The sequence below is a fragment of the Trichomycterus rosablanca genome, chromosome 14 (genome assembly GCF_030014385.1).
Source record: "Trichomycterus rosablanca isolate fTriRos1 chromosome 14, fTriRos1.hap1, whole genome shotgun sequence".
NCBI lineage: Eukaryota > Metazoa > Chordata > Actinopteri > Siluriformes > Trichomycteridae > Trichomycterus > Trichomycterus rosablanca.
In genome coordinates this window covers 20,475,908-20,502,624 of record NC_086001.1, presented here as the reverse complement: position 1 = coordinate 20,502,624, position 26,717 = coordinate 20,475,908, and the positions used below count along the sequence as shown (strand labels likewise).

General features: G+C 39.3%; 1 protein-coding gene and 2 non-coding genes across 3 annotated transcripts; 2 read left to right on the top strand and 1 right to left on the bottom strand.

Annotated features, from left to right (window-relative positions):
• Positions 1-3,061: 3,061 nt before the first annotated feature.
• LOC134326179 (serine/threonine-protein kinase pim-1-like) lies at positions 3,062-7,893 on the top strand. Its single transcript, XM_063008374.1, has 11 exons — positions 3,062-3,214; positions 4,647-4,652; positions 4,742-4,847; positions 4,926-4,970; positions 5,054-5,517; positions 5,989-6,039; positions 6,127-6,502; positions 6,578-6,754; positions 7,367-7,445; positions 7,570-7,698; positions 7,788-7,893. Exons 1-10 carry the CDS (start codon positions 3,062-3,064, stop codon positions 7,613-7,615), a joined length of 1,503 nt encoding a protein of 500 aa, XP_062864444.1. The 3' UTR covers positions 7,616-7,698; positions 7,788-7,893.
• A 3,100-nt stretch (positions 7,894-10,993) lies between these two features.
• trnaq-cug (transfer RNA glutamine (anticodon CUG)) lies at positions 10,994-11,065 on the top strand. The gene has a single exon. It is a non-coding gene; the product is annotated as a tRNA-Gln (tRNA).
• A 2,112-nt stretch (positions 11,066-13,177) lies between these two features.
• On the bottom strand, positions 13,178-13,251 carry trnan-guu (transfer RNA asparagine (anticodon GUU)). Its single transcript has one exon. It is a non-coding gene; the product is annotated as a tRNA-Asn (tRNA).
• Between the last annotated feature and the right edge of the window lie 13,466 nt (positions 13,252-26,717).

The following is a 26,717-nucleotide window of genomic DNA, read 5'->3' as shown; positions in this document are numbered from 1 at the left end:
CATGGTATGGGGTGTGTCAGTACCAGTACCAGGGTGTGTCATGGTATGGGGGTGTGTCAGTACCAGTGTGTATCATGGTATGGGGGTGTGTCAGTACCAGGGTGTGTCATGGTATGGGGGTGTGTCAGTACCATGGTGTGTCATGGTATGGGGGTGTGTCAATACGAGGGTGTATCATGGTATGGGGGTGTGTCAGTACCAGGGTGTGTCATGGTATGGGGGTGTGTCAGTACCATGGTGTGTCATGGTATGGGGGTGTGTCAATACGAGGGTGTATCATGGTATGAGGGTGTGTCAGTACCAGTACCATGGTGTGTCATGGTATGGGGGTGTGTCAATACGAGGGTGTATCATGATATGGGGGTGTGTCAGTACCAGGGTGTGTCATGGTATGGGGGTGTGTCAATACGAGGGTGTGTCATGGTCCACATGTTTTATCTAATTATAGGCCAATTTCAAACCTTCCTTTTGTCTCAAAGATATTAGAAAAAGTCGTTTCCAAACAGCTATGTTCTTATTTGAATGAAAATTGTATTCATGAAAAATTTCAATCAGGATTTAGACCCAACCATAGTACCGAAACTGCATTAATTAGAGTAGTTAACGAGTTGTTAATGTCTTCTGATAATGGATGTGTCTCTTTTCTTGTTCTATTAGATCCTAGTGCAGCGTTTGATACGGTCGATCATAACATTTTACTAGAGAGGCTAGAAAATACAGTAGGTGTTAAAGGACTCGCACTCTCTTGGTTTCAATCATATCTGACTGACCGCTCTCAATTCGTTTATGTAAATAATAAATGCTCGGAAACTACAAAAGTAAACTGTGGTGTTCCACAGCGGTCGGTACTGGGACCCCTATTATTTACACTCTATATGCTTCCGCTAGGTGAAATTATTCATAAACATGGCATAAAATTTCACTGCTATGCGGATGACACACAGCTGTATATATCAGCCAAACCAAATGATACCGACACAATCAGTAAAATAGAAGATTGTGTAAACTACATAAAAAACTGGATGTCGTGTAATTTTCTTTTACTTAATTCAGATAAAACTGAGGTTTTACTTGTTGGCTCTAAAGCTGCAAGAGACAAGTTGTCTAACCTGGTGCTAAACCTAAACACTTTCTCTGTTCCTCCCAGCCCAGATGTAAAAAACTTAGGTGTCACAATTGATTCAGATCTCTCCTTTGATGCACACGTTAATAATATTACTAGAGTTGCTTTCTATCATTTGCGTAATATCTCTAAAATAAGAAATATACTATCTCCTAATGACGCCGAAAAACTGATCCATGCGTTTATAACTTCTCGGTTAGATTATTGTAATGCTCTTCTAATTGGATGCTCTGGTAGATCCATAAACAAACTCCAGTTAGTTCAAAATGCAGCAGCTCGAGTGCTAACTAGAACTAGAAAATTTGATCATATTACTCCTGTTCTATCGTCTCTACACTGGCTGCCAGTTAAATTCCGCATTGAATACAAAATACTTTTACTAACCTATAAAGCGCTAGATGGTCTGGCTCCACAGTATCTGAGTGAACTTATTAATCACTACAATCCAGCGCGTCCACTTCGCTCACAAGATGCAGGGTTACTTATAGTTCCTAAAATTAAAAAGACCACAGCTGGTGGAAGAGCATTTTCTTACAAAGCTCCACAACTTTGGAATAATCTTCCTGCCTCTGTTAGGGATTCGGACACAGTCTCAATGTTTAAGTCTAGACTGAAAACATATTTATTTTCTCAGGCTTTTGATTAATATAGACAAAGGTGCAGAGCTTGGGGGTTCTTGGTCATAGAAACTTGTGGTGATCAGGGATGTTGGGTTGCTGTCGTTCTGCCTCTCCTGTCCGATCACTCCGGTTTGGGTAGGAGAGGTGGGCGCTGACGTCCTGTGAAAGCCTTCATGACCTTGTTACCTGCTCGCTCTCCCTTTTAGTTATGCTGTAATAATTAGGGCTGCCGGAGTCTAAAACTCTCTGTAAAACTGTTTTACTCAACTAGCATTGTACATTATTAACTACATTCTTTGTTGTTTTACTCCAAGGGCATTCTGATGGAAACATGTTTACCCGCCGAGGTTAAGGATTAAAGTCGAGACTGAGAACTGGGCTAGACCTGTCCGAGGGTATTCTAGTGGGAACCTGTTTACATGCCAAGTTTAAGGATTAAAGTCGAGACTGCCATGGCGACGACACTGTTCCTGCCAGATGTGACGGGTCTGGAGTAATTTCCACCAAGAATGACAAGAAATCACTACAGACTTTATTGAAGACTAGAGCGAATAACAACTATTATTTAATTATTTATTTATCTATTTATTACCAGTTATAACTTTTAGTTCATTTAATTCTGTGTTTATATGCTTTGTGTAAATTATGTATTTATTTAAAGTTTCCTCCAGACCACCCAAGAAGGATGGGCCCTGTTGAGTCTGGTTCCTCTCAAGGTTTCTTCCTGTAATTTTCAGGGAGTTTTTCCTTGCCACAGTCGCCCTCGGCTTGCTCAACAGGGGTTTTTGTATCTATTGGTCATGGATTTTGTAAAGTTGCTTTGTGACAATGTCTATTGTAAAAAGCGCTATATAAATAAATTTGACTTGACTTGACTTGACTCATGGTATGAGGGTGTGTCAGTACCAGTACCAGGGTGTGTCATGGTATGGGGGTGTGTCAGTACCAGGGTGTGTCATGGTATGGGGGTGTGTCAGTACCAGGGTGTGTCATGGTATGGGGGTGTGTCAATACGAGGGTGTGTCATGGTATGAGGTGTGTCAGTACCAGGGTGTGTCACACACACACTTATACCTAGGGTACCCCATTATCCCCAGGACATGGGGAGAACATGCAAACTTCACCCGGGAATCGAACCCAGGACCCTCCAGAAGCCGTCCCACAGTGGAAATCAAGTCAGTATATGTGCAGTCACATGAATCCAGTCATGCCCATATATGGTAAAGGTAAATTCACTCTGCTCCCTCGGAACGCTGTGACATCACAATGTGGACCTGTGCTCTTCAGGAGCAGCATTTTGATTTTCTCCTCATTTACGATGGCTGCTTCTCTGAGACAGAGGTTTCTGCGTGTGCTGTGTTGCGGGGAGCCTCCCCGGGCGTCCTCCAGGGGCGACCCGGGTCACGGGGGTGGCACAGGGGCCCAGGAAGCGCTCCTGATGGAGGGGTTTCTGTTTAAGAGGACCAGGAGTGTGTTTAAAACCTGGAACAGGTCTGTACACTGATGCTTATGTATCTATTAGGAATTCTATATATATATTAGGAATAATTATCAATATTATGTATAAACAATATTATATATATACACTCAATATTATATATACTGTATATATATATGATGTGTTTGATCTCTGCAGGCGGTGGTTCATCATACAAAACGATCAGCTTCTCTACAAGAAGAGGTTTAAGGTAGGTCACGACTTTACATGATCTAAATCAGCTCTCTCCTGGACTCTGTGAAATACCCATAATGCACTGCAGTCTTACGCCCCTCATAATTCAGGTGCATCACAGCAGAGGTCAACTTCTGTGCCGGGATGCGCCCCTAATCACCCCCGTCGTGTTTAAGTCTGGGACGATTTCACCGGCGTTTATATCATCGACTGTATAAATAAAAAGGTTTTATGTTCTATTCCCCCAGCGTGACTTCACGGTGCTGGCGGAAGACCTGCAGCGCTGTTCGGTCCAGAGCTGCGAGGACGCCGGGCGACGCTTCTGCTTCCGGGTGGTCACGCCCACAAGGTAAGTCCAGATCTATAATGATCAGAGATAGACAGACAGACAGACAGACAGACAGATGATCAATAGACAGACAGACATGGTCAATATACAGATAGATAGGCAGACGGACAGATAGACAGACAGATAGATGATCAGTAGACAGACACACATATTAGACAAATAGATAGTCAGACAGACAGATAGAAAGACAGACAGGCAGATAGATAGATGATCAATAGACAGACAATAGATAGATAGACAAGATTATTGATAGACAGACAGACAGATAGATGATCAATAGACAGATAGACACGCTAGATAGACATATGGATAGACAGACAAACAAATATTAGACAGACAAATGGATAGTCAGACAGAAAGATAGATGATCAATAGACAGACATACAGATTATCAATAAACAGACAGACAGATGCTAGATAGACAGATAGACAAGAAGACAGATTATAGATGAATAGATAATCAATAGACAGACAATTGATAGACAGGATGATTGAAAGTAAAATAGATAGACAGACTGCAAGATAGATGATCAATAGACATACAGACAGATGATCAATAAGCAGACAGACAGATAGATGCTAGATAGACAGAAAGATAGATTATAGATAAGTAGATAACTGATAGACAGACAGATAGATGATCAATAGACAGATCAATAGACATACTATTTATTTATGTGTCTATCCATCTGTCTGTATGAATGTCTGTCTATCTATCTGTTTATTTATCTACTCAATCTGTCTATCTGCATCCTATATAATCTGTATCTATCCCCGTGTGTGTACAGGAGCTGTACGTTCCAGGCCGACTGTGAGGCAGGTAGACGGGCGTGGATCAGCGCCATTCAGAACCTGACTGAGAGAGAAGAAGAAACAGTCGAGAGCGAGGTGAATTATCATCACCACTATAATCCGGGAGGGGAGGGGAGGGGTTCGGTTCTCGTCTCTGTAACACCAGTTTAATGTGTCTGAATCAGAAGGGGTACGAGGACGATTCGAAATCAGACTCCAGTGAGACGTTATTGGACAGGGAGATTCAGTTGGAGGACTCACAGGAACCGCGGGCGTCTTCTGAAGCTCCAGGTAACCTTAACACCACCACATTCGAGTCCCACACTATTGAACTCTAGTGACTATATATTTAACCCTTGGGGTTCGTAGGTGGGATCAGTTGTGAAATCGTCTGTGATGCTCCCAATAACAAGGGTGAGTACGCCGAACCTTTATTTGGACCCTTATTTTTGGTCCACATGACACATGAAGCATCATTGGTGATACTTGGGTTAAAGATGCTGAAGAAGAACCCACTGAAGGAGACCCCGGTAAAGGAGAAACTGATAAAGGAGAAACCACTAAAGGAGAACCCACTGAAGGAGACCCAGCTAAAGAAGAAACTGCTAAAGGAGAACCCACTGAAGGAGACCCCGCTAAAGAAGAAACTGCTAAAGGAGAACCCACTGAAGGAGAACCCGCTAAAGAAGAAACTGCTAAAGGAGAACCCACAGAAGGAGACCCCGCTGAAGAAGAAACTGCTAAAGGACAACCCGCTGAAGGAGAACCCACTGAAAGAGAACCCGGTGAAGGAGAAACCGCTAAAGGAGAAACCGCCGATGGAGGACGTGAAGAGGAGAAGACGACTGACACGAACCCGGACAGCTTTGAGAGCCGATACACCGTCGGAGAGCTGCTGGGAAAGGGAGGCTGCGGTTCGGTCTACGAAGGCGTCCGTAAGGTGGACGGGAACCAGGTCAGTGTCAGTTTGTTGTGTTGATCCTCCCCTGGGTCCTCCTATGGCTCCAGATACCTGTGATGACCTTCCAGGACCTTATAGGTTCACGTAGACTTTCGAGTAACACCCTGGCCCCCTGAATTCCCTTTGTTCCCAATCTATGGATCCTCCCCAGGATCCTCCCTACAACCTACCGCGACATTATTAAGACAAACCCGGGATGCACACTAAGAAGGTCTGAGTCCCTGGTGATACCGGATACCACAGGATGCCTTCGAATGTCTCGTGGAGTCCACGTGTCGGCGGTCAGAGTTACTCCTGAAGAAGGTCTTGTTTTGTGATCTGGCTTCCCAGACTTGAACCCTGTGGAGCGCCTCGAGCAAGTGCAGTCAGCACGGCTCCAGACACCCGTGGAGACCTACCAGGACCTTCTCGAGTCTCTTCCAACCCTTGCATTAAAAATCCACTAATGATCGTTTACTTGTATTTGTTTAGGTTGCCATGAAATACGTGGTGAAGGATGAGCACCTCAGATTTACCAGGATTGTAAGTGACTTTACCTTTCAGATGAAGTAAATACCGTATAGACTGGATACACATTAAATCATTTGTTCTTGTCTCTTCTACCATCAGCCCGGCGAGACAGAGTTGCTCCCCGTCGAGGTGGCCCTGATGCGCATGGTGTCCAGGCCGCCCGCCAGCCCGTACGTGCTGAAGCTCCTGGAGTGGTTCGACACGCCCGAGCGCTGCATCCTGATCCTGGAGCGGCCCGTCCCCTGCGTAGACCTCTACCAGCTGATGCTCAAGACGGGCAGGCTGAGGATGCAGTTCGCCCGGCATGTAATGCGGCAGGTTGTCCTGGCGGTGCTCCACTGCCGGGATCGCGGTGTCTTGCACAGGGACATTAAGCGCCAGAATGTCCTTCTGAACACGGAGACGCTGGAGGTGAAGCTGATCGACTTCGGATGCGGCGACCTGTTGAAGGACACTCCGTACTACACGTATTCAGGTAACTGTGCACCAATGAGGGACGGGTACTTTGGTTTGGACTTTGGGTACTAGTTTGTCCTCTTTGTTCGTGTAGGCACGTGGGAATACTCACCACCCGAGTGGATAACCAAGCAGAAGTACTATGGCTGCCCTGCGACCGTCTGGAGTCTGGGCGTACTGCTGTTTTTCTTGGTTTGTGGACGCCTGCCATTTCGGTCTAAGAAGGAGATCACCAAAGGGCGTCTAGTGTTCAAACCTGGTGTTTCTGATGGTAAGGAAATACATACATTAAGACCTGCACATATGCTAACTAGGCATAACATTATGACCACTGACAGGTGAAGTGACTCTATCAAGGAGCGAATCGTGATGGATAGATGACTGGGTCAGAGCATCTCCAAATCTGCAGCTCTTGTGGGGTGGTCCAGGGAGGGTAGAGTGGTAAACCAGCGACAGGGTCATGGGCAGCCAAGGCTCGCTGATGCATGTGTGGCCCGATCCAACAGACAAGCTCCTGTAGCTCAAAGGTAGCAGCAGACCAGTCAGGAAGCCCATGGTGACCCCTGTCCACGTTGCTTACCTGGGGGAACACATGGCACCAGGATGCACTATGGGAAGAAGTTCTGCCAACATTCTGCTGGGAAACTGGGTTGGGTCACTCTGACACGTAGCTCCTACCTAAGCATTTGAGGACCACATCCACCCTTCCATGGATTCCCCAGATCTCGATTCAACCGAGCGTCCGTAAGATGTGCTGGACAAATGAGTCCGATCAATGGAGGCCACGTTATTAGGAAGGTGGTCATAATGTTATGCCTAATCGGTGTATTTTCTTCAGATCTAAACACTGTATGATTTGAATCTGCATTGTCGCACTCGCCAGCCTGCTGCCATCTGATCGAACAATGCCTCAAGAAGAAGCCCAGCAAGCGCCTCACCATTGGGCAGATCCTTCTGCACAGGTGGTTTGATGAGTAACCCGAAGACTAGGTCCAGACGGTGTAGATCTTTAACCGTACAGGTTTCTGAAGGCTTCTGCTAATGGTAAAAACAATCAAACCTTTTACGATTTGAGCTTTTTTCCAGGACTAAGAAGGTTCGAGATCTCTGGGAGGTCTTTCTGGGTGAGTAGGAGATGATGAAGGTTTGAAATCTATGCCAGGGTTAAGTCTCTATTCACAGGACCTCACCGGACCTCCATGAATTCATGATAGTGTAACGGTAGACCTCTATAAATTAACATCTCCAACCTTTCAGGGCTGGATTGTGTCTAATTGCATTTCTTGCTTGTTTTCTCGGCGCAGGTCAATGAGCATCTCGATCCGGAAGACGAGGAGATTCTTCTTACAGTTACCAGCAGCTTCTTTGTTTATTAAACAAGTAAATTGTTCAATAAAGACGTGAACTGTACCGTCGTCTGTGTGTCTGTGTGTTATTAGCATGTTTTTAGGCATCTGTGTGCACACACTTTGATAGGACACCCAAAGGACAGGTATGATACCGCTTGAGATGCGTCTTCAATTGGATTAAGTGGACATGATTGGGGATCCCAGACACCGGATTATACGGGTCCCACAGTCCACAGTGGCCATAAGGTCAAAGGAATCGTCTGCAGACCTCGGAGGCATAGATCTGGGCAAGGGTACGGACCACCAACATCCATAAATGGAAAAAGTCTGGCCTGGCCAGGAGGTGAGCAGGAACCTCCGGCGTATCCTGATGGAGACATGAGAACTTCACCCAGAAGATCACCTAGAGGTCTCTCGGACCACGAGAAACAAGTCACTTCTGGAGGAGACCAGGCACCCGGCTAATGCCGCACCTACTGTGAAGCATGGTGGTGGCAGTCCTGATAGAGGGGAAGATGAATGCAGCTGATCCGTCCTGCGGTGCTTATATATTTTATGTATTTGTATTAAACAGCACTGAAACACACTCATGTTAGGACGACCTTTTGAGGTTTTCAGTGTATTTCACTGTGCACATTTTTTGAAAGTAAAATTGTTTTATTCCATTTATTTTTGTTGATTTAAAATAACACTATTAAACCTACATCTCTCTGATGGTCTGACCGATGAGCTGTCTGTTCTGACATGCTGCGTAAGCCTGGCTAGCTCAGTCGGTAGAGCATGAGACTCTTAATCTCAGGGTCATGCATTCGAGCCCCACGTGGGGTGAGTATGTTCATTTAACAGCTCCAGAAACCAAAAGAACGTTCTTCCACTTTGAAGTTTGACAAATTGAATTAATGGCATGTTTCTGACTTGAATGAGAGGGGCATTAAAAAGATCTCACACTTGTCAGAGACAACGTATGAAGCCCAGGTTAATAGGACCTGCTAGTTAGAGAAGGATCACTTGTTTGTTAGTTTAAGTACAAAAGTGATAGTGGCCTGAACGGGGATGTGTGTATTTTGTGGCGCAATCGGTTAGCGCGCTCGGCTGTTAACCAAAAGGTTGGTGGTTCGAGCCCACCCAGGGACGAGTGTCTTTTATTGCACAACCTGCCTGTTGGTCAAACGGATATGAGACACAACAATGTGTAGTCCAACAGAACAGTGGAAATAAGTAACTGAAAAACTTTCAGTAAACAACAGTCCTACAAGCACAAACATCCACCTGATAAGTCACCGGAGACCGGCTGTACAAAGTGGAAGAACGTACTTTTGGTTTCTGTAGATGTTAAATGAAGATACCCACCCAACATGAGGCTTGAACCCATGACCCATGAGCTAGCCAGGCTTAAGCCTCTTTTCAGAACAGACAGCTCATCGATCAGACCATCAGAGAGATGTAGGTTTAATTCACTAACATCACGACCAGATTAAGAACTAATTCACAGTTTACAAACAAACACAATTCAGAATAAGCAACAGAAACAGACACAAACTTACTGTCACTTTTAAACTACTACACAATTACTGAACCCGTTCCATTATGCTTTAAACCTCAGTGTATATAATCTGGAAACAGATGTCGTATCTGCTCCAGTCGCTGGTTGGTGGCATTAAGCTCAGTCAAGAACTTTAAAAAATATATAGTTTAGATAGTTCACACATATAAGAACCCACAAAACCTCTTAGATGTGTATTATGAAAGTCTGTTTCAGCTGGTTGAATGGGGTCAGTGTAGAATTATGTATAAAGATCTAAAGAACAAGCAGGAGAACTGGCCGGTTAGCTCAGTTGGTTAGCGCGTGGTGCTAATAACGGCAAGGTTGCGGGTTTGATCCCTGTATGGGCCACACCCACTTTTGGACATAAACTAACAAACAAGTGATGCTTCTCTAACTAGCAGGTCCTATTGATCTGGGTTTCAAACGTTGTCTCTAACAAGTGTGAGATCTGTTTTACTGCCCCTCTCATTCAAGTCAGAAACATGCCATTATTTCTATTAGCCAAACTTAATGACCCTTCTGTAAATGGTTTAATGTGCACACTGCTGCTACTGGCTTGTTTTTCTTTTCTACAATGTAACTTCATACCTTCAGGTTCATGTTATTTGAGATCTCTACATAGATTTCTTCCTCATGTGCAGAAAGACGCAGTTCAGTTTGAGTCGATTCACTAAGTTGATAGTACTCAGCAATGGAAGCTGAGGGAGTCGATTATTTTTGATGAAGTCAACATTTTATATGTTATACAAAATACTTAAAAGAGTCGGATCACTATCGTTAGCTGTCATTTAAAAATGAATCGGGGGTCAATACAGAGACAAACCATCTCATCTAATATAAAATAAAATTAAATAATGTATAACAGTTTAATGATGCACCATACATACAGTGAAGCAAAACACAAAACCCCTGAACTTGTAAAAAGCTTCACTTAAATAATAATAAAATGTCAAAAATACATCAAATCACCTAAATATTATCTACATAACACATACAGCAAAAACAAGTGAATGTGGAAGCATGTGTGTGTATTGTGTATGTGTGTGTGTGTGTGTGTGTGTATTGTGTATGTGTGTGTGTGTGTGTGCATGTTTATGAATATTAACAGAATTGATACGTATGTTAGACACATATAGATACATGAAGTGATGTAGACACACATAACTCCTCAGCAATAATAATGATACACTATGTGGCAAAACCATGAGCTTGTTGGACATCTCATTTCAAAAACAAACAGTATTAAAATCAAGTGACTTCTGTGTGATCATTAGTGACTTGTGATCTGCTGAACAGGTGCACAAACATCAAATCATCTGCTTCAGAGCGACAAGCAGGGACGGGCCAACTGCATCCTGAACTTAATGTAATTTTCCAACAGTGGAACTTTTTGTTGTGATTTTGATACTTGGGTGGCAATGTTTAACTAAAATTACTTTTATTTAGTGTTTAAAACTTCTAAATTACCTCAGTTTTGTCAATTGATTTCAGTCAATTATATCAATCACATAAGTTTAAATCACTTGAGATGTTAAAGTAAAGTCTGAAGTTGTGTATTTTGACTTTATTTACTCAGCAAATGGCGAATCATTACGTTTAGTTTTTGTGGTGTCAGGGATCCATGGTGTAATGGTTAGCACTCTGGACTCTGAATCCAGTGATCTGAGTTCAAATCTCGGTGGGACCTTACTACTTTTATTTGGGGTGTGAGGTCCAAGATTGAGAAACATTAGCAGTTTCAAGATGGTAGCATTCAGCGCATGTACAGTACAACAGAGCATCACAATTGCTTGTGCTAGTTTAGAGTCACCTTAAATGACATGTTAATTTCCATCCATTCATCCAGCTTGAATATCATAATAGCACTAGTAGTGTTATAGTGTTCCACATGTAACTGCTCCATCCCAAAATATAATCGCAAATCATTGATTACAGCGCCATCTAACAGCTAACTTGCTCTTAAATAAATAATTATTAACTTTTTGGCTTTATTTACTCAGCAAATGGCAAGTTTCATTTGGGAGCCGGTGTGAGTTCCAAGGTTTAGAAACTTTAGCAGTTTCAGGATGGTAGCGTTCAGCACATGCACAAGTACAACAGAGCGCTTGTGGGGTGTAGACCACGATTACTTGTGCTAGTTGTGTAAACCAAGCAGATAACCATTCAGGAAGGTATATCAGTGCCAAAATACGAGCCAGTTTGTTCAGTAACCTTTATAAGCCAACAGCAGCGAATAAACTTAAGTCACCTTAGATTACATGTTAACTTCCATCTATCCATCCAGCTTAAATACCATAAACACTACGTACAAAACATGTGGAGCTATTCTTACTACAGTAAAACACACTGAACTAACTTTTAAAGTGAAGTTCAAAATGTTGTACAGAGATCGTTCCCATCTAGTGGTGCTAGATAAATGACAGTTTGTTGCTTGGGTACATTATTATTAAATTGTTGTTGTTGTCTTTGTTGTTATTTTTTAACTGTTCATGTTTTAAAGTGTAAAACCATAAGCAGCACCGTCTATAAATAAATGAATCTTGTGCTTCCACTTGAGATTTTTGTTTACGTGAACAATGTCTGAAATTTGACGAGCTTGATTAGTTTGTAATATGTGTTAAGATGATGAATGAACCTAAACACTTGCTTTTTAATTTTAAGTTTTTATTTATTTATTTTAGTTTTAATACAACGTGACACCGGCAAGATTAAGAAAGCAAAAATAAAGTGTCCCAAGTGTTTTTGTAACATGTTGTAGACCTGCAATGGTGACTGTTTTTGGTACACAGGAAAGAAAAGGCCGAATGCAAGTGAAAAGGTGTTATCTGGCAACCCAGCACTGTGTAAATATTGGACAGAACACGCGATGGGTTATTTTAACTTGTTGGGTTGTGCAGTTTAACCATTGTGCTGGATTAAATACGTGTAAGAAAATACAGCATTAAAGCATAATCTCAATAAAATATGCTACAATTTAACACTATAATACAATACAATACAGCGACAGTAAGTCTGTGTCTGTTTCTGTTACTTATTCTGAATTGTGTTTGTTTGTAAACTGTGAATTAGTTATGTTGTGTCGTGGATCTTTTGTTAGAATCTATCCGAATTTATCCGGAGGCAAGGTGACGATCTTTAAAAGTTTTATTCAGAAAAGGTTGGTTCGTCCTCCAGGTCACAGCAGCTGCGTTCTGGAGCCTCTCCGTGAAGAAATGCAACAGACCACGAGTAGAGTGTGCAGCTGTTATTTATAGTTTACCACCACCCCCTAGTGGCCAGGTGTAGTACTACTCCATTTAAGGTATGCCTTTTGTTCCAGGCTTCCACTCAGTAAGTTCTAACTGGTTTTATGCCACGTGGCGGTTTGGAACAACTCCAATCACATTCCTTGAATACCAAAATGTTTTAGACCAATATTGTAATGCCCAATAATAATTTATATTATAACAGTTCTTAATCTGGTCGTGATGTTAGTGAATTAAACCTACATCTCTCTGATGATCTGACCGATAAGCTGTCTGTTCTGACATGCTGCTTAAGCCTGGCTAGCTCAGTCGGTAGAGCACGAGACTCTTAATCTCAGGGTCGTGGGTTCGAGCCCCACGTTGGGTGACTATCTTCATTTGATGTCTATGGACAGCTGGTCTTTGGTGACTTATCAGGTGGATATTTGTGCTTGTAGGACTGTTGTTTACTGGCTGTTTTCAGTTACTTATTTCCACTATTCTGTGGGACTACACATTCTTGTGGTGTCTCATATCCGTTTGATCAACAGGCAGGTTGTGCAATAAAAGACACTCGTCCCTGGGTGGGCTCGAACCACCAACCTTTCGGTTAACAGCCGAACGCGCTAACCAATTGCACCACAGAGACACAGACACAGCTTTTTTATTGGACACACGAGTCACATGACTTGCTAACGTTTACAGAAGGTTAATTAAGCTTGGCAAATTGAAATAATGGCATGTTTCTGACTTGAATGAGAGGGGCCTTAATAAAAAGATCTCACACTTGTCAGAGACAACGTTTGAAGCCCAGGTCAACATGATCTGCTAGTTAGAGAAGGCTCACTTGTTTGTTAGTTTAAGTCCAAAACTGGGTGTGGCCCGTACGGGGATCTAACCCCCGACGTTGGCGTTATTAGCACCACGCTCTAACCAACTGAGCTAACCGTCCGATGTCCCAGGGCAGGGCATATACCCACATACCCGATTCTACACTGACAGCCCTTCAGTTATGGACCTGCCACACAGAAACGATGGAGAGCTTTACTGTTGTTGAGCAGAACAGATCTTCGTGTGAGATGACTGAGGTTCATGCATTTTTCTTTTAAGAATAAATAAAAGCTGATGCTTTTAACCTCATACTTTTATAATACTTTTATTTTACACCATCTAAATTTGATGACAAGCATTTACAAAGGTCATGCCACGTTCATTAGGTGAAATTAAGCCAGAATTAAAGATGGTAGAAGAACAGGGTGGTATTCTTACTTACAGTGATTAAATTATTCAGGTTAGAAAGTCCTGATACACAGCACATGCTCACCTGACTCTCTCATCCATGCTACCATCAATCATTAAAGAGAGTGTGGCCCGCACAGGGATCGAACCCGCGACCTTGGCGTTATTAGCACCACGCTCTAACCAACTGAGCTAACCGGCCATTCATCTATTCACTTTAGATCTTTGTACATAATTCTACACTAACTCCGTTCAACCAGCTGCATGGCAGCACAAAAACCATTAGAGATTCTGCACACTTACAGTGAAGATCTGCAGAAATGAGCAGCTCCTAAACTGAATTTGGTTGTTACTGCACCAGAAATGCAGCAGTTTCATGTTATTTTAATTATCCGAGATCTTAGTCCTGCTTCAGACATCACTGTCTAGTCATTTCTTATGTTCAGACTTTCTTAATACACATCTAAGAGGTTTTGTGGGTTCTTATATGTGTGTTCTGTTTAAACAGCCAATGAGAACACAAGATACGGTGTGAGGGGAAACGCAGGGGAGGAGTGTAAAAAGGTGGAACAGGGGCGTAATATAGTTTATATCAGAATACATCAGCACACACACAAGTTTTAAAGTATTTCTGACCTTATTGTTCTCTACAAAACACCCATGCTGCATTGCAAAAAATATTTTTTAACCTCCAACTCACTATAGAACAATCCAAGCAAAATCCACTCAGATTCATTCATTTTTTCTTTTTGATTTTACGCTGCACATCAGCGCACAAACTTTGATCTCTCGCTACTTGTTGATGTGTATTTTTGGACGTGGTATCATTAAACCCCTCGTCACATCTCACGTTTGTTTTTGTGACAAAATGTAGTTTGGGAGAGCAGAGAAGCTCACCTGCGATTCCAGTTGGTGATAGGTGGTGTAGTGTGTGACCCCCTATCACAGATCAGTCGTGTAGTGTGAAATACACACAGACTTGAAATACTCCCAATTACAAGAGATCCAGTCATGTAGTGTGAACTGTACAGCAACCTGAACAACTGGAAAGTCATGTAGTGTAAGCTTGGCATAAGTAGGTAGCACTGTTTCCTCACAGCAAGAGGATCCTGAAATAAACAGTAGCAAGTCATGTGACTCGTGTGTATGAAATAGCCATGCACGTGTCTCTGTGGCGCAATCGGTTAGCGCGTTCGGCTGTTAAACGAAAGGTTGGTGGTTCGAACCCACCCAGAGATGTGTTCCTTTTATTGCACAACCTGCCTGTTGATCAAACGGATATGAGACACAACAACAATGTGTAGTACTACAGAATAGTGGGAATAAGTAACTGAAAACAGCCAGTAAACAACAGTCCTACCAGCACAAATATCCACCTGATAAGTCACCGGAGACCGACTGTCTGAAGTGAAAGAACGTTCTTTTGGTTTCAGTAGATGTTAGATGAAGACACTCGCCCAATGTGGGGCTCGAAACCACGACCCTGAGATTAAGAGTCTCATGCTCTACCGACTGAGCTAGTAGGGCTTAAGCAGCATGTCAGAACAGACAGCTCATCGATCAGACCATCAGAGAGATGTAGGTTTAATTCACTAACATCACGACCAGATTAAGAACTAATTCACAGTTTACAAACAAACACAATTCTAAATATAACAATAAGAACTAAATGTAAAAGTGTAAGTTAGTCGTATGGAGCTAATTTAGTGCCAAAACTTCGCAAATAAACAGAACGTGTTCTGTAAATATGATACGATTTGCAAACAAACACAACACGATCTACAAATAAAAAACACTATTTGTAAACAAACACAACACGATCTACAAATAAAAAGCACGACTATCTAACGCACACAATGTGATTTACAAATACAAACGCTGTTCCGCAAATGTCGTTCGTGAATCACGTGACTTTTGGCTGCACTGTTCTGGCGCTTGTGTCACTTTTGTCAGATTTTCTCACAAATACATCCCGACTCGTACAAATGCATCGCACCTGAGCAGTAGGGGCCGCGGTGGGTCCACGTTACAACATGTGAATGAGCGAGAAGAAGCCACTGTTCATTTATCCGAGCATTTGTCTATAATTCTGTGCTACTTTTGCCTGCTTTATTTCTGCTAGCGGTTAGTTAGTTTAAATTTTTATGGTTATAGTTAAAGTGTTTTTCATACAACTAGGGAAGCCAATCGTTTTTAAATAGCTATCTGTGACCCTAACATTACGGAACATTGCAGTTAAGTAGAAGGTTGGGTCTAATAAAGTTCATTACTGACTAAATGTGTTGAGCATTTTTTACGTTATCTTGTACTTAACTGTTTTTATAAGTAAAACAATTTTTGTTGCTGCTCCCTTGCCAGTTCTGTTCTAATTATTTTTCCTTATTCCATGTTCTATCTATCTATCTATCTATCTGTCTGTCTGTCTCTCTCTCTCTCTCTATATATATATATATATATATATATACAGTGTATCACGAAAGTGAGTACACCCCTCACATTTCTGCAAATATTTCATTATATCTTTTCATGGGACAACACTATAGACATGAAACTTGGATATAACTTAGAGTAGTCAGTGTACAGCTTGTATAGCAGTGTAGATTTACTGTCTTCTGAAAATAACTCAACACACAGCCATTAATGTCTAAATAGCTGGCAACATAAGTGAGTACACCCCACAGTGAACATGTTCAAATTGTGCCCAAATGTGTCGTTGTCCCTCCCTGGTGTCATGTGTCAAGGTCCCAGGTGTAAATGGGGAGCAGGGCTGTTAAATTTGGTGTTTTGGGTACAATTCTCTCATACTGGCCACTGGATATTCAACATGGCACCTCATGGCACCTCATGGCAAAGAACTCTCTGAGGATGTGAGAAATAGAATTGTTGCTCTCCACAAAGATGGCCTGGGCTATAAGAAGATTGCTAACACCCTGAAACTGAGCTACAGCATGGTGGCCAAGGCCATACAGCGGTTTTCCAGGACAGGTTCCACTCGGAACAGGCTTCGCCAGGGTCGACCAAAGAAGTTGAGTCCACGTGTTCGGCGTCATATCCAGAGGTTAGCTTTAAAAAATAGACACATGAGTGCTGCCAGCATTGCTGCAGAGGTTGAAGATGTGGGAGGTCAGCCTGTCAGTGCTCAGACCATACGCCGCACACTGCATCAACTCGGTCTGCATGGTCGTCATCCCAGAAGGAAGCTGACGCACAAGAAAGCCCGCAAACAGTTTGCTGAAGACAAGCAGTCCAAGAACATGGATTACTGGAATGCCCTGTGGTCTGACGAGACCAAGATAAACTTGTTTGGCTCAGATGGTGTCCAGCATGTGTGGCGGCGCCCTGGTGAGAAGTACCAAGACAACTGTATCTTGCCTACAGTCAAGCATGGTGGTGGTAGCATCATGGTCTTGGGCTGCATGAGTGTTGCTGGCACTGGGGAGCTGCAGTTCATTGAGGGAAACATGAATTACAACATGTACTGTGACATTCTGAAACAGAGCATGATCCCCTCCCTTCGAAAACTGGGCCTCATGGCAGTTTTCCAACAGGATAACGACCCCAAACACAACCTCCAAGATGACAACTGCCTTGCTGAGGAAGCTGAAGGTAAAGGTGATGGACTAAACCCAATTGAGCACCTGTGGCGCATCCTCAAGTGGAAGGTGGAGGAGTTCAAGGTGTCTAACATCCACCAGCTCCGTGATGTCATCATGGAGGAGTGAAGAGGATTCCAGTAGCAACCTGTGCAGCTCTGGTGAATTCCATGCCCAGGAGGGTTAAGGCAGTGCTGGATAATAATGGTGGTCACACAAAATATTGACACTTTGGGCACAATTTGGACATGTTCACTGTGGGGTGTACTCACTTATGTTGCCAGCCATTTAGACATTAATGGCTGTGTGTTGAGTTATTTTCAGAAGACAGTAAATCTACACTGCTATACAAGTTGTACACTTACTACTCTAAGTTATATCTAAGTTTTATTTCTATAATGTTGTCCCATGAAAAGATATAATAAAATATTTGCAGAAATGTGAGGGGTGTACTCACTTTTGTGATACACTGTATATATATATATATAAACATTTTCATTTATATAATGTGCTCTACATGACTGCCATTGTTTTGAAAACACATTTCAATTCGTTGCTCTTTATTTAAACTCATTTTTAGGGTATCTGAAATACAGGGTGGGCCATAAGTTTCCATACATATGCTTTTTTTTTTAAACATTTTATTTTTTATATTTCAGATACCATAAAAAATGCGTTTGAATAAAGAGCAACGAATTGAAATGTGTTTTCAAAGCGATGGCAGTCATGTAGAGCATATTATATGAATAAAAATGTTTTTTATAAATATATATATATATTTTTATGTATGGAAACTTATGACCCACCCTGTAGATTAGCGGTGCTTTAGGTGGGCTGAGGCGTAGTCATGGTAACAAAAAATAAACAGTGGCCACATGTCATGTCAGTCCCGCTGAGCTGTGTGTATGAGCAGCGCTGTACCAGCGTGTACTGTGTGTGATCGAGCGCTCCTGATCTAGACTCTCTGTTAGAATGAATACTGACACACCTGAAAACACAGTTTGTTTATAGTCCACCGTAAAAAATATTCAGACGCTAGAACATTGGTTCCGCGCTTAATTTCAGTCGGGCGTGACCCCCTAGACATGCCTCTGCGCCCCCCAGGGGGGGCGCGCCCCACACTTTGAGAAACACTGCCTTATACTAAAGGAGCGACTCGGTTCTTTTAGTTCATTTCAAAGAGTCGTTCAGTAGAATCGGTTCGTTCGGGAACGACTCATCCCTCATCACAGTAACTGTAATGTCATTACAAATATGTAACTGTAACGCGTTACATGACTTCGTTACAGATAAAAAGTAATCACGTGACTGTACCGCGTTCCCCCCAACACTGTAGCTGAGAGATACAGGGCTAATGGAGATGTTTTACTGCTAAGCTGCTGTTCAACTCCAGTCCAGTTGGTGGCGCTGGTGCGTCTTAAGTTGTTCTGCCAACCGCCATTAAACATCATAAGAAGAACAAGAAGCTGCTGTGTTTGTACTGAAGAGCCTCATCTGTAAGTAAAATATGTATTTAATTATAACCCTTATATTTAATTATAACCACATTCTAATTAATAATAAAACTAGAGTTCATAATAAAACATCACTGTGAGGATTTGAGGAGCTTTAACTCCAGTTTTATTTAAACACACAAACTATTAGCTGCTCCGCTAACTGTTAGCATCACACATGATTCAGTACTGATGAACCGATTCATTGAACCGATGAATCAGTGGATTGTAACGGATTCAGAGTTTATTCATTATTAAATCTCACATTTTTATATAAACGCGTCACATTTTCAGCTTTGTTTACAGTTTGTAATGTTTGATAGAAACAGCGAGTTCTTGTAGCTTTGTTTACAGGTTGTTTTACAGGTTTATAGTAAAAGTTAAAAGTATTAGTACAGCACTGTTATTGGGAGTGGATGAGAAACTAGATGTAAAGAACATCAGACTTCATCATTTCACTTTGGGCCACAAAACCACTTCCACCAAACTCAAAGGGTTGTTTCCCAGACAGGGATTAAGGCTTATAGTCCAGGACTACATTTAGCTTTAAATAGAGAATCTCCATTCAAAATGCTGTGTAGTCTAGGACTAGGCTTAATCCCTGTCTGTGAAACCAACCCAAAACGTTCTATTAGAAGTCTTTTCTGTCTGATGCTGCTCAGTCCCACAATAGTTTCAACATTTTCACTCTGTTTACAGCCTCACAGCATTAAAAATAAACAGTTAAAACAGTCTGAAAGAGTATTCCTGGATTTCTCTTTAATAGGGAATAAAGTAAATTTGTCTATCTGTCTGTCTGTCTGTCTGTCTGTCTGTCTGTCAGATCTTTTAATAATGCAGTCAGCAGAAGAGGGACACGTCACCCCCATAGATCTACAAAATGAAGGATTCCAAGAGAAACTAATAAAAAAGGAGGAGGAAGAAGATGGAAGTTACTTCTGTAAGTAAATGTGGAGCAATTTGCCATGTTAGTACAGTACAGTGTGGTTAGTATAGTAGAAATAATAAGAGAATAGTGGATAGTGGGATTAGAACCTGTACTGTACCGTACTGTCCTGTGTAGAAGTGCTGATACTTCCAGTCTGGATTAAATCTAAGTAGTATTTATTTGTGGTAACTAAACCCACAACCTTCAGTTTCCTCCAGTTGTTGAGTTTCTTCTTCACATATTGATGAATTTCAGGTGAAGGATCTTTAATCCCTGTGGAACACGTCACCTCTGAGGAACACCTCACCCCAGAGGACCAACAGTGTGGAGGTTTCCAGATGAAGCCTGTGAAGAAGGAAGAACCTTCAGATAAAGATGAACTCAGTAAGTAAAAATAACATTTATTATTGAATTTATTTGTGTCTATCACTAATACTAACACTAACAGCACCACTAAACCCTCACAGTCACACAAACGACTCTAATCTCTATTTACACAAATAAAGAAAACCGTCGAGCCCAACTTGTGAGAATCTGTTCAGCCATGATAATAGAGACAGCAGCTGATCTGGTGTTAAGAACCACACAAACTACAATAATAATAATAGTAATAAGTTTAACTTATATAGCGTCTTTCACCAAACTCAGGATCGATGTACAATGACAAAACAAACATAACAGAAGGGATCGATTATACATAGATTTCAAGAAGAAAAATGTAAGTATTGTGTATAGAGAAATTCACAGAGAGAAGAGATCCAGCAAAGAGTCGAGCAGAGAGTTCTAGAGTGCCTCCCATAGTGGACAACCTAAAGAAATGAATCATTCATGATGCATCATGGTACAGGACTTTATCATCAGATCTCAATTTAACATTTACTAACAATCTTTATTATTTATAATGTTATGAATGTATTTATTATTTATAATGTTATAAATGTATTTGATTATTTATAATGTTATAAATGTATTTGATTATTTATAATGTTATAAATGTATTTATTATTTATAATGTTATAAATGTATTTGATTATTTATAATGTTATAAATGTATTTGATTATTTATAATGTTATAAATGTATTTGATTATTTATAATGTTATAAATGTATTTGATTATTTATAATGTTATAAATGTATTGTATTATTTATAATGTTATAAATGTATTTATTATTTATAATGTTATAAATGTATTGTATTATTTATAATGTTATAAATGTATTTATTATTTATAATGTTATAAATGTATTTGATTATTTATAATGTTATAAATGTATTTGATTATTTATAATGTTATAAATGTATTTGATTATTTATAATGTTATAAATGTATTTATTATTTATAATGTTATAAATGTATTTGATTATTTATAATGTTATAAATGTATTTGATTATTTATAATGTTATAAATGTATTTGATTATTTATAATGTATAAATGTATTGTATTATTTATAATGTTATAAATGTATTTATTATTTATAATGTTATAAATGTATTTGATTATTTATAATGTTATAAATGTATTGTATTATTTATAATGTTATAAATGTATTTATTATTTATAATGTTATAAATGTATATGATTATTTATAATGTTATAAATGTATTTATTATTTATAATGTTATAAATGTATTTATTATTTATAATGTTATAAATGTATTTGATTATTTATAATGTTATAAATGTATTTGATTATTTATAATGTTATAAATGTATTGTATTATTTATAATGTTATAAATGTATTTATTATTTATAATGTTATAAATGTATTTGATTATTTATAATGTTATAAATGTATTTGATTATTTATAATGTTATAAATGTATTGTATTATTTATAATGTTATAAATGTATTTATTATTTATAATGTTATAAATTTATTTGATTATTTATAATGTTATAAATATATTTATTATTTATAATGTTATAAATATATATTATTATTTATAATGTTATAAATGTATTTGATTATTTATAATGTTATAAATGTATTTGATTATTTATAATGTTATAAATGTATTTGATTATTTATAATGTTATAAATGTATTTGATTATTTATAATGTTATAAATGTATTTGATTATTTATAATGTTATAAATGTATTTGATTATTTATAATGTTATAAATGTATTTGGTTATTTATAATGTTATAAATGTATTTGGTTATTTATAATGTTATAAATGTATTTGGTTATTTATAATGTTATAAATGTATTTGATTATTTATAATGTTATAAATGTATTTGGTTATTTATAATGTTATAAATGTATTTGGTTATTTATAATGTTATAAATGTATTTGATTATTTATAATGTTATAAATGTATTTGATTATTTATAATGTTATAAATGTATTTGATTATTTATAATGTTATAAATGTATTTGGTTATTTATAATGTTATCAATGTATTTGGTTATTTATAATGTTATAAATGTATTTGGTTATTTATAATGTTATAAATGTATTTGATTATTTATATTGTTATAAATGTATTTGATTATTTATAATGTTATAAATGTATTTGATTATTTATAATGTTATAAATGTATTTTATTATTTATAATGTTATAAATGTATTTGATTATTTATAATGATATAAATGTATTTGATTATTTATAATGTTATAAATGTATTTGATTATTTATAATGTTATAAATGTATTTGATTATTTATAATGATATAAATGTATTTGATTATTTATAATGTTATAAATGTATATTATTATTTATAATGTTATAAATGTATTTGATTATTTTCTGCTTCAGAACTGAACAAGGATTTCTGCTGCTCCTCGTGTCCACGTTCCTCTACAACCCAAAATCACCTCCACAATCACATCAAGAGCTGCAACCATGATAAATATGAGACTCTGGTGAAGATTAAGACTGAACATGAGGATCTGACGCCCACCAGAAGCTCCAGTAATCAGCAAACGTCCTCTGGTACTGTCAGCATTAACACCTCTCTCAGTCCCACACAGGAAGAAGGAAACGTCTGCTCACAGTGTGGGAAGAGCTTCAGATGCCTGAGTGCTCTTAAAATACACCAGCGCATTCACACTGGAGAGAAACCGTATCAGTGCTCACAATGTGGTAAGAGCTTCAGTACCCAGGGTGCTCTCAAAATACACCAGCGCATTCACACTGGAGAGAAACCGTATCAGTGCTCACAGTGTGGAAAGAGGTTTATTACACAGGGTAATTGCAAAATACACCAGCGCATTCACACTGAAGAAAAGCCGTATCAGTGCTCACAGTGTAGGAAGAGTTTTACTACAGAGAGTAATCTTAAACAACACCAGCACATTCACACTGGAGTGAAACCGTATCAGTGCTTACAGTGTGGAAAGAGTTTTAATTGTCAAAGTTATCTCAAACAACACCAGCACATTCACACTGGAGTGAAACCATTTCAGTGCTCACAGTGTGAGAAGAGTTTTAATAAACAGAGTAAACTCAAAATACACCAGCGCATTCACACTGGAGAGAAACCGTATCAGTGCTCACAGTGTGTGAAGAGTTTAATTACACAGGGTAAACTTAAAATCCACCAGCGCATTCACACTGGAGAGAAACCGTATCAGTGCTCACAGTGTGGGAAGAGTTTTAATACACAGAGTAAACTCAAAATCCACCAGCGCATTCACACTGGAGAAAAACCGTATCAGTGCTCACAGTGTGGAAAGAGTTTTAATGGACAGAGTGGTCTGAAAAGACACCAGCGCATTCACACTGGAGATAAACCATATCAGTGCTTACAGTGTGGAAAGAGTTTTAATACAAAGAGTGAGTTTAAAATACACCAGCACATTCACAGTGGAGAAAAACCATATCAGTGCTTACAGTGTGGAAAGAGTTTTATTACCCAGAGTAATCTCAAAATACACCAGCGCATTCACACTGGAGAGAAACCGTATCAGTGCTCACATTGTGAAAAGAGTTTTAATCAAAAGAGTAATCTCAAAAAACACCAGCGCATTCACACTGGATAGAAACTGTATCAGTGCTCACAGTGTGTAAAGAGTTTTGAAAGACAGAGTGATCTGAAAATACACCAGCGCATTCACACTGGAGAGAAACCATATCAGTGTGGGAAGAGTTTTATTTATCAAAGTGATCTGAAAAGACACCAGTGCATTCACACTGGAGTGAAACCGTATCAGTGCTCACAGTGTGAGAAGAGATTTAATCAACAGAGTAATCTCAAAAAACACCAGCGCATTCACATTTTACAGAAAGGATGCTCACAGTGTTGGAGCTGCTTTGCTCATTTATCAGCACCTAGACACAAGTGTGACTCATCAGATTGTACCAAACAAGCAAAAATATAAAATATATTGAGTGAGTGTTGGGGAGAAATGGTTGGCAATGAATGAATTATACTGTGTAATTAACAGGTAATTAATTACACCGTAAACATGAGTAAGTAAATAGTAATAATAAAAGTATAAATCTTTAGGTTAAACTATTACTGGGAAATATTGTGATTATCTATAGTGGAGTGAATGGTGGTTAGAACCAGGAGGTTTAGAGCCTGATGTAAGTGAATGCTATCAGTTAATAGTTGAAGTGAATAAAAAAAAATGTATTGGATCGGCTAGCATATATTGGTGTTAGTAATACTGTGCTTGATTATTTTTCTTCATACATTTCTAGACATGTACAGTATGTTCACAGTCACTCCTGTTTCTAGTGGTGTCCCTCAGGGCTCTGTCCTGGGAACTATACCTGTCCATTGTGCTCACGACTACGCTTCCTCCTCCATCTCTCTCTGATTGTCTAATAGAATTAAGAACATGGTTCTCTTACAATTTTCTCACATTAAATGCTGATAAAACTGAAATTCTTCTCATAGGTAGAAAATCTCCTCTCTCTAAATCTAACAAATTCTCAGTGATGATGAAGAACTCAGTCGTCTCTCCTTCCACTCACAATCTTTCATTTCATGCACATATTAATAATATCACACGATCCGCTTATTTCCATTTACGTAACATAAATCGTCTGCGTCCATTCCTTTCTCCTAGAAGTGCACTCTAAAAAATGATTCATGGTGTTAGTAAATAAAACATAATAAAACAAGTCAATTCAACATAAAAAAATATGTTTGTTACATTTTTTTGAAATTGTAAGTTCAGACAAATTTAAAATGTATTTTTGGTTTGGATGAATTTTTTAATCCTTTTTGAATGCAAAATTTTGCATCAGCACAACAACGGACAAATTTTGAGTTGAACCAACGAAAATATTCGCGCCGCCGGAACTAAGAAAAAAAGAGCAATTGTGCACAGCTCTCCTCTTCCCCCCCTCCTCATTATGGAGACGGACGTATTCGCATTTTCCGCTTGTACCTGCTATTACAAGGGACTGTTTTCATACTGAGAGTAAGTCTATCACCCTTTATAAACGTCATATTTCAGAGTAGATAAGTAGATTATTATAGCTCGCTAGCAGGTCTGTCGTTACAGGAGGCTTAGCTAAGCTAGGTTAAGCCAGCTTGAAGTTCAGTCAGAGGGAGCCAGTGTCAATGTCTAAGACACAAAGAAAAAGTAATATTAATACGGGTTTCTGTTAGGAGATTTAAATGTTTTAGCTCGAACTGCTGAATAAACGACTCTATCGCTTGTCGCTGATGAGGTTCGTTGTAGCAATCCGTTAACTCTAGCTAGATTATTATTTTCACAGGCTACGTATAACTATTTGCAAGGGGGTTCTTCTTTAAAATTGTATTTCCAACTGTACATATTTTTGTGTGTATTTTGTGCTGCATCTAGCTAGCTTTGCACCAAGCTATGGCTGTGTTTCGCACAATTGATAATTATGCGTAAGAATTATTTAGCATGTAGTGCTAGCTAGCTAACGTATAGCTAGTTACGTTGGCTGACAAGGAAAAGGGCGCCATTTTAGTTGAGCTAAAGTGTACAATATATGGCGATTGCCCATTTCATGTTGGTTGGTTTGATGTTAAAATACAGAAAAATTAGTCAAACATTTAGAAATGCATTGGTGCTGTAAAATTTGCAAATTTAAAACCACAAATAAGACTGAGCTCTTAAAGCATTATAGGCTACGGCATTGGCATAGTGGTCAAACCTTGCCCTGTCTTTACTGGGAATGTTACTGCTCATTTAGAACATGGGGCAGCCTTAAAACGCATGTGTCAAGAGACCATTCGACACAATTAAAACGAAAGTGTTAGCATTTAAATGTCCAAGTTGTACATTAAATACCATTTCCACAGAAAAGGAGTTCTTTGAGCACATTGGTCACCATTTAAAAAAGCAAGAAACTATCACGTGTGTTTGAGAATTGTCACTTCAGAACAAACATTTATGGGACATATGCATCGCACAGAAGCCGGAAACACAATCCTCACTCGTTGAGAGACATCAAGGGTGAGTTTTTACAGAGGAAAATAGTGAACCCTTTAAATACAGGGGACGATCTTGATGAAGATGATGATGCAGATGATGATGATGATCAGAGTGCAGAGGTGGCTGGAGTAGAGGCTGAAAATGAAACGAGAGAACTACCCAACTTGATTGAAAAGAACCTAAATAAATTGGAAAGTTTATTTAATGTACCTAATAGGTGTATTGATGAAGTGGTGGAAGAACTAAATTTCATTTCTCGTTCAGCTTCAGGTCTTGTTATAAGAGAGATTTTACAGTCATGTTTAAACAAGCACAGTTGTCAGGTAGATGGTCGAATAATTTCAGAGATTGTGACACAAATCTGTGAATCCAATCCTATTAGCTTAGCACTGGGGACTGATGGCCCTCTCTCCACTTCCTACAAACGAAGGGAGTATTTTAAAGAGCATTTCTCAGTGGTGGAGCCCATTGAATATGTGCTTA

Excerpts from the sequence above, each read along its gene's own strand:
- LOC134326179 (XM_063008374.1), top strand. The coding sequence starts at position 3,062 with ATGGCTGCTTCTCTGAGACAGAGGTTTCTGCGTGTGCTGTGTTGCGGG. Across the intron at positions 5,518-5,988 it reads TGGACGGGAACCAGGTCAGT|GTTGCCATGAAATACGTGGT; the intron begins GTCAGTTTGTTG and ends GTATTTGTTTAG. Across the intron at positions 6,755-7,366 it reads CAAACCTGGTGTTTCTGATG|CCTGCTGCCATCTGATCGAA; the intron begins GTAAGGAAATAC and ends CGCACTCGCCAG.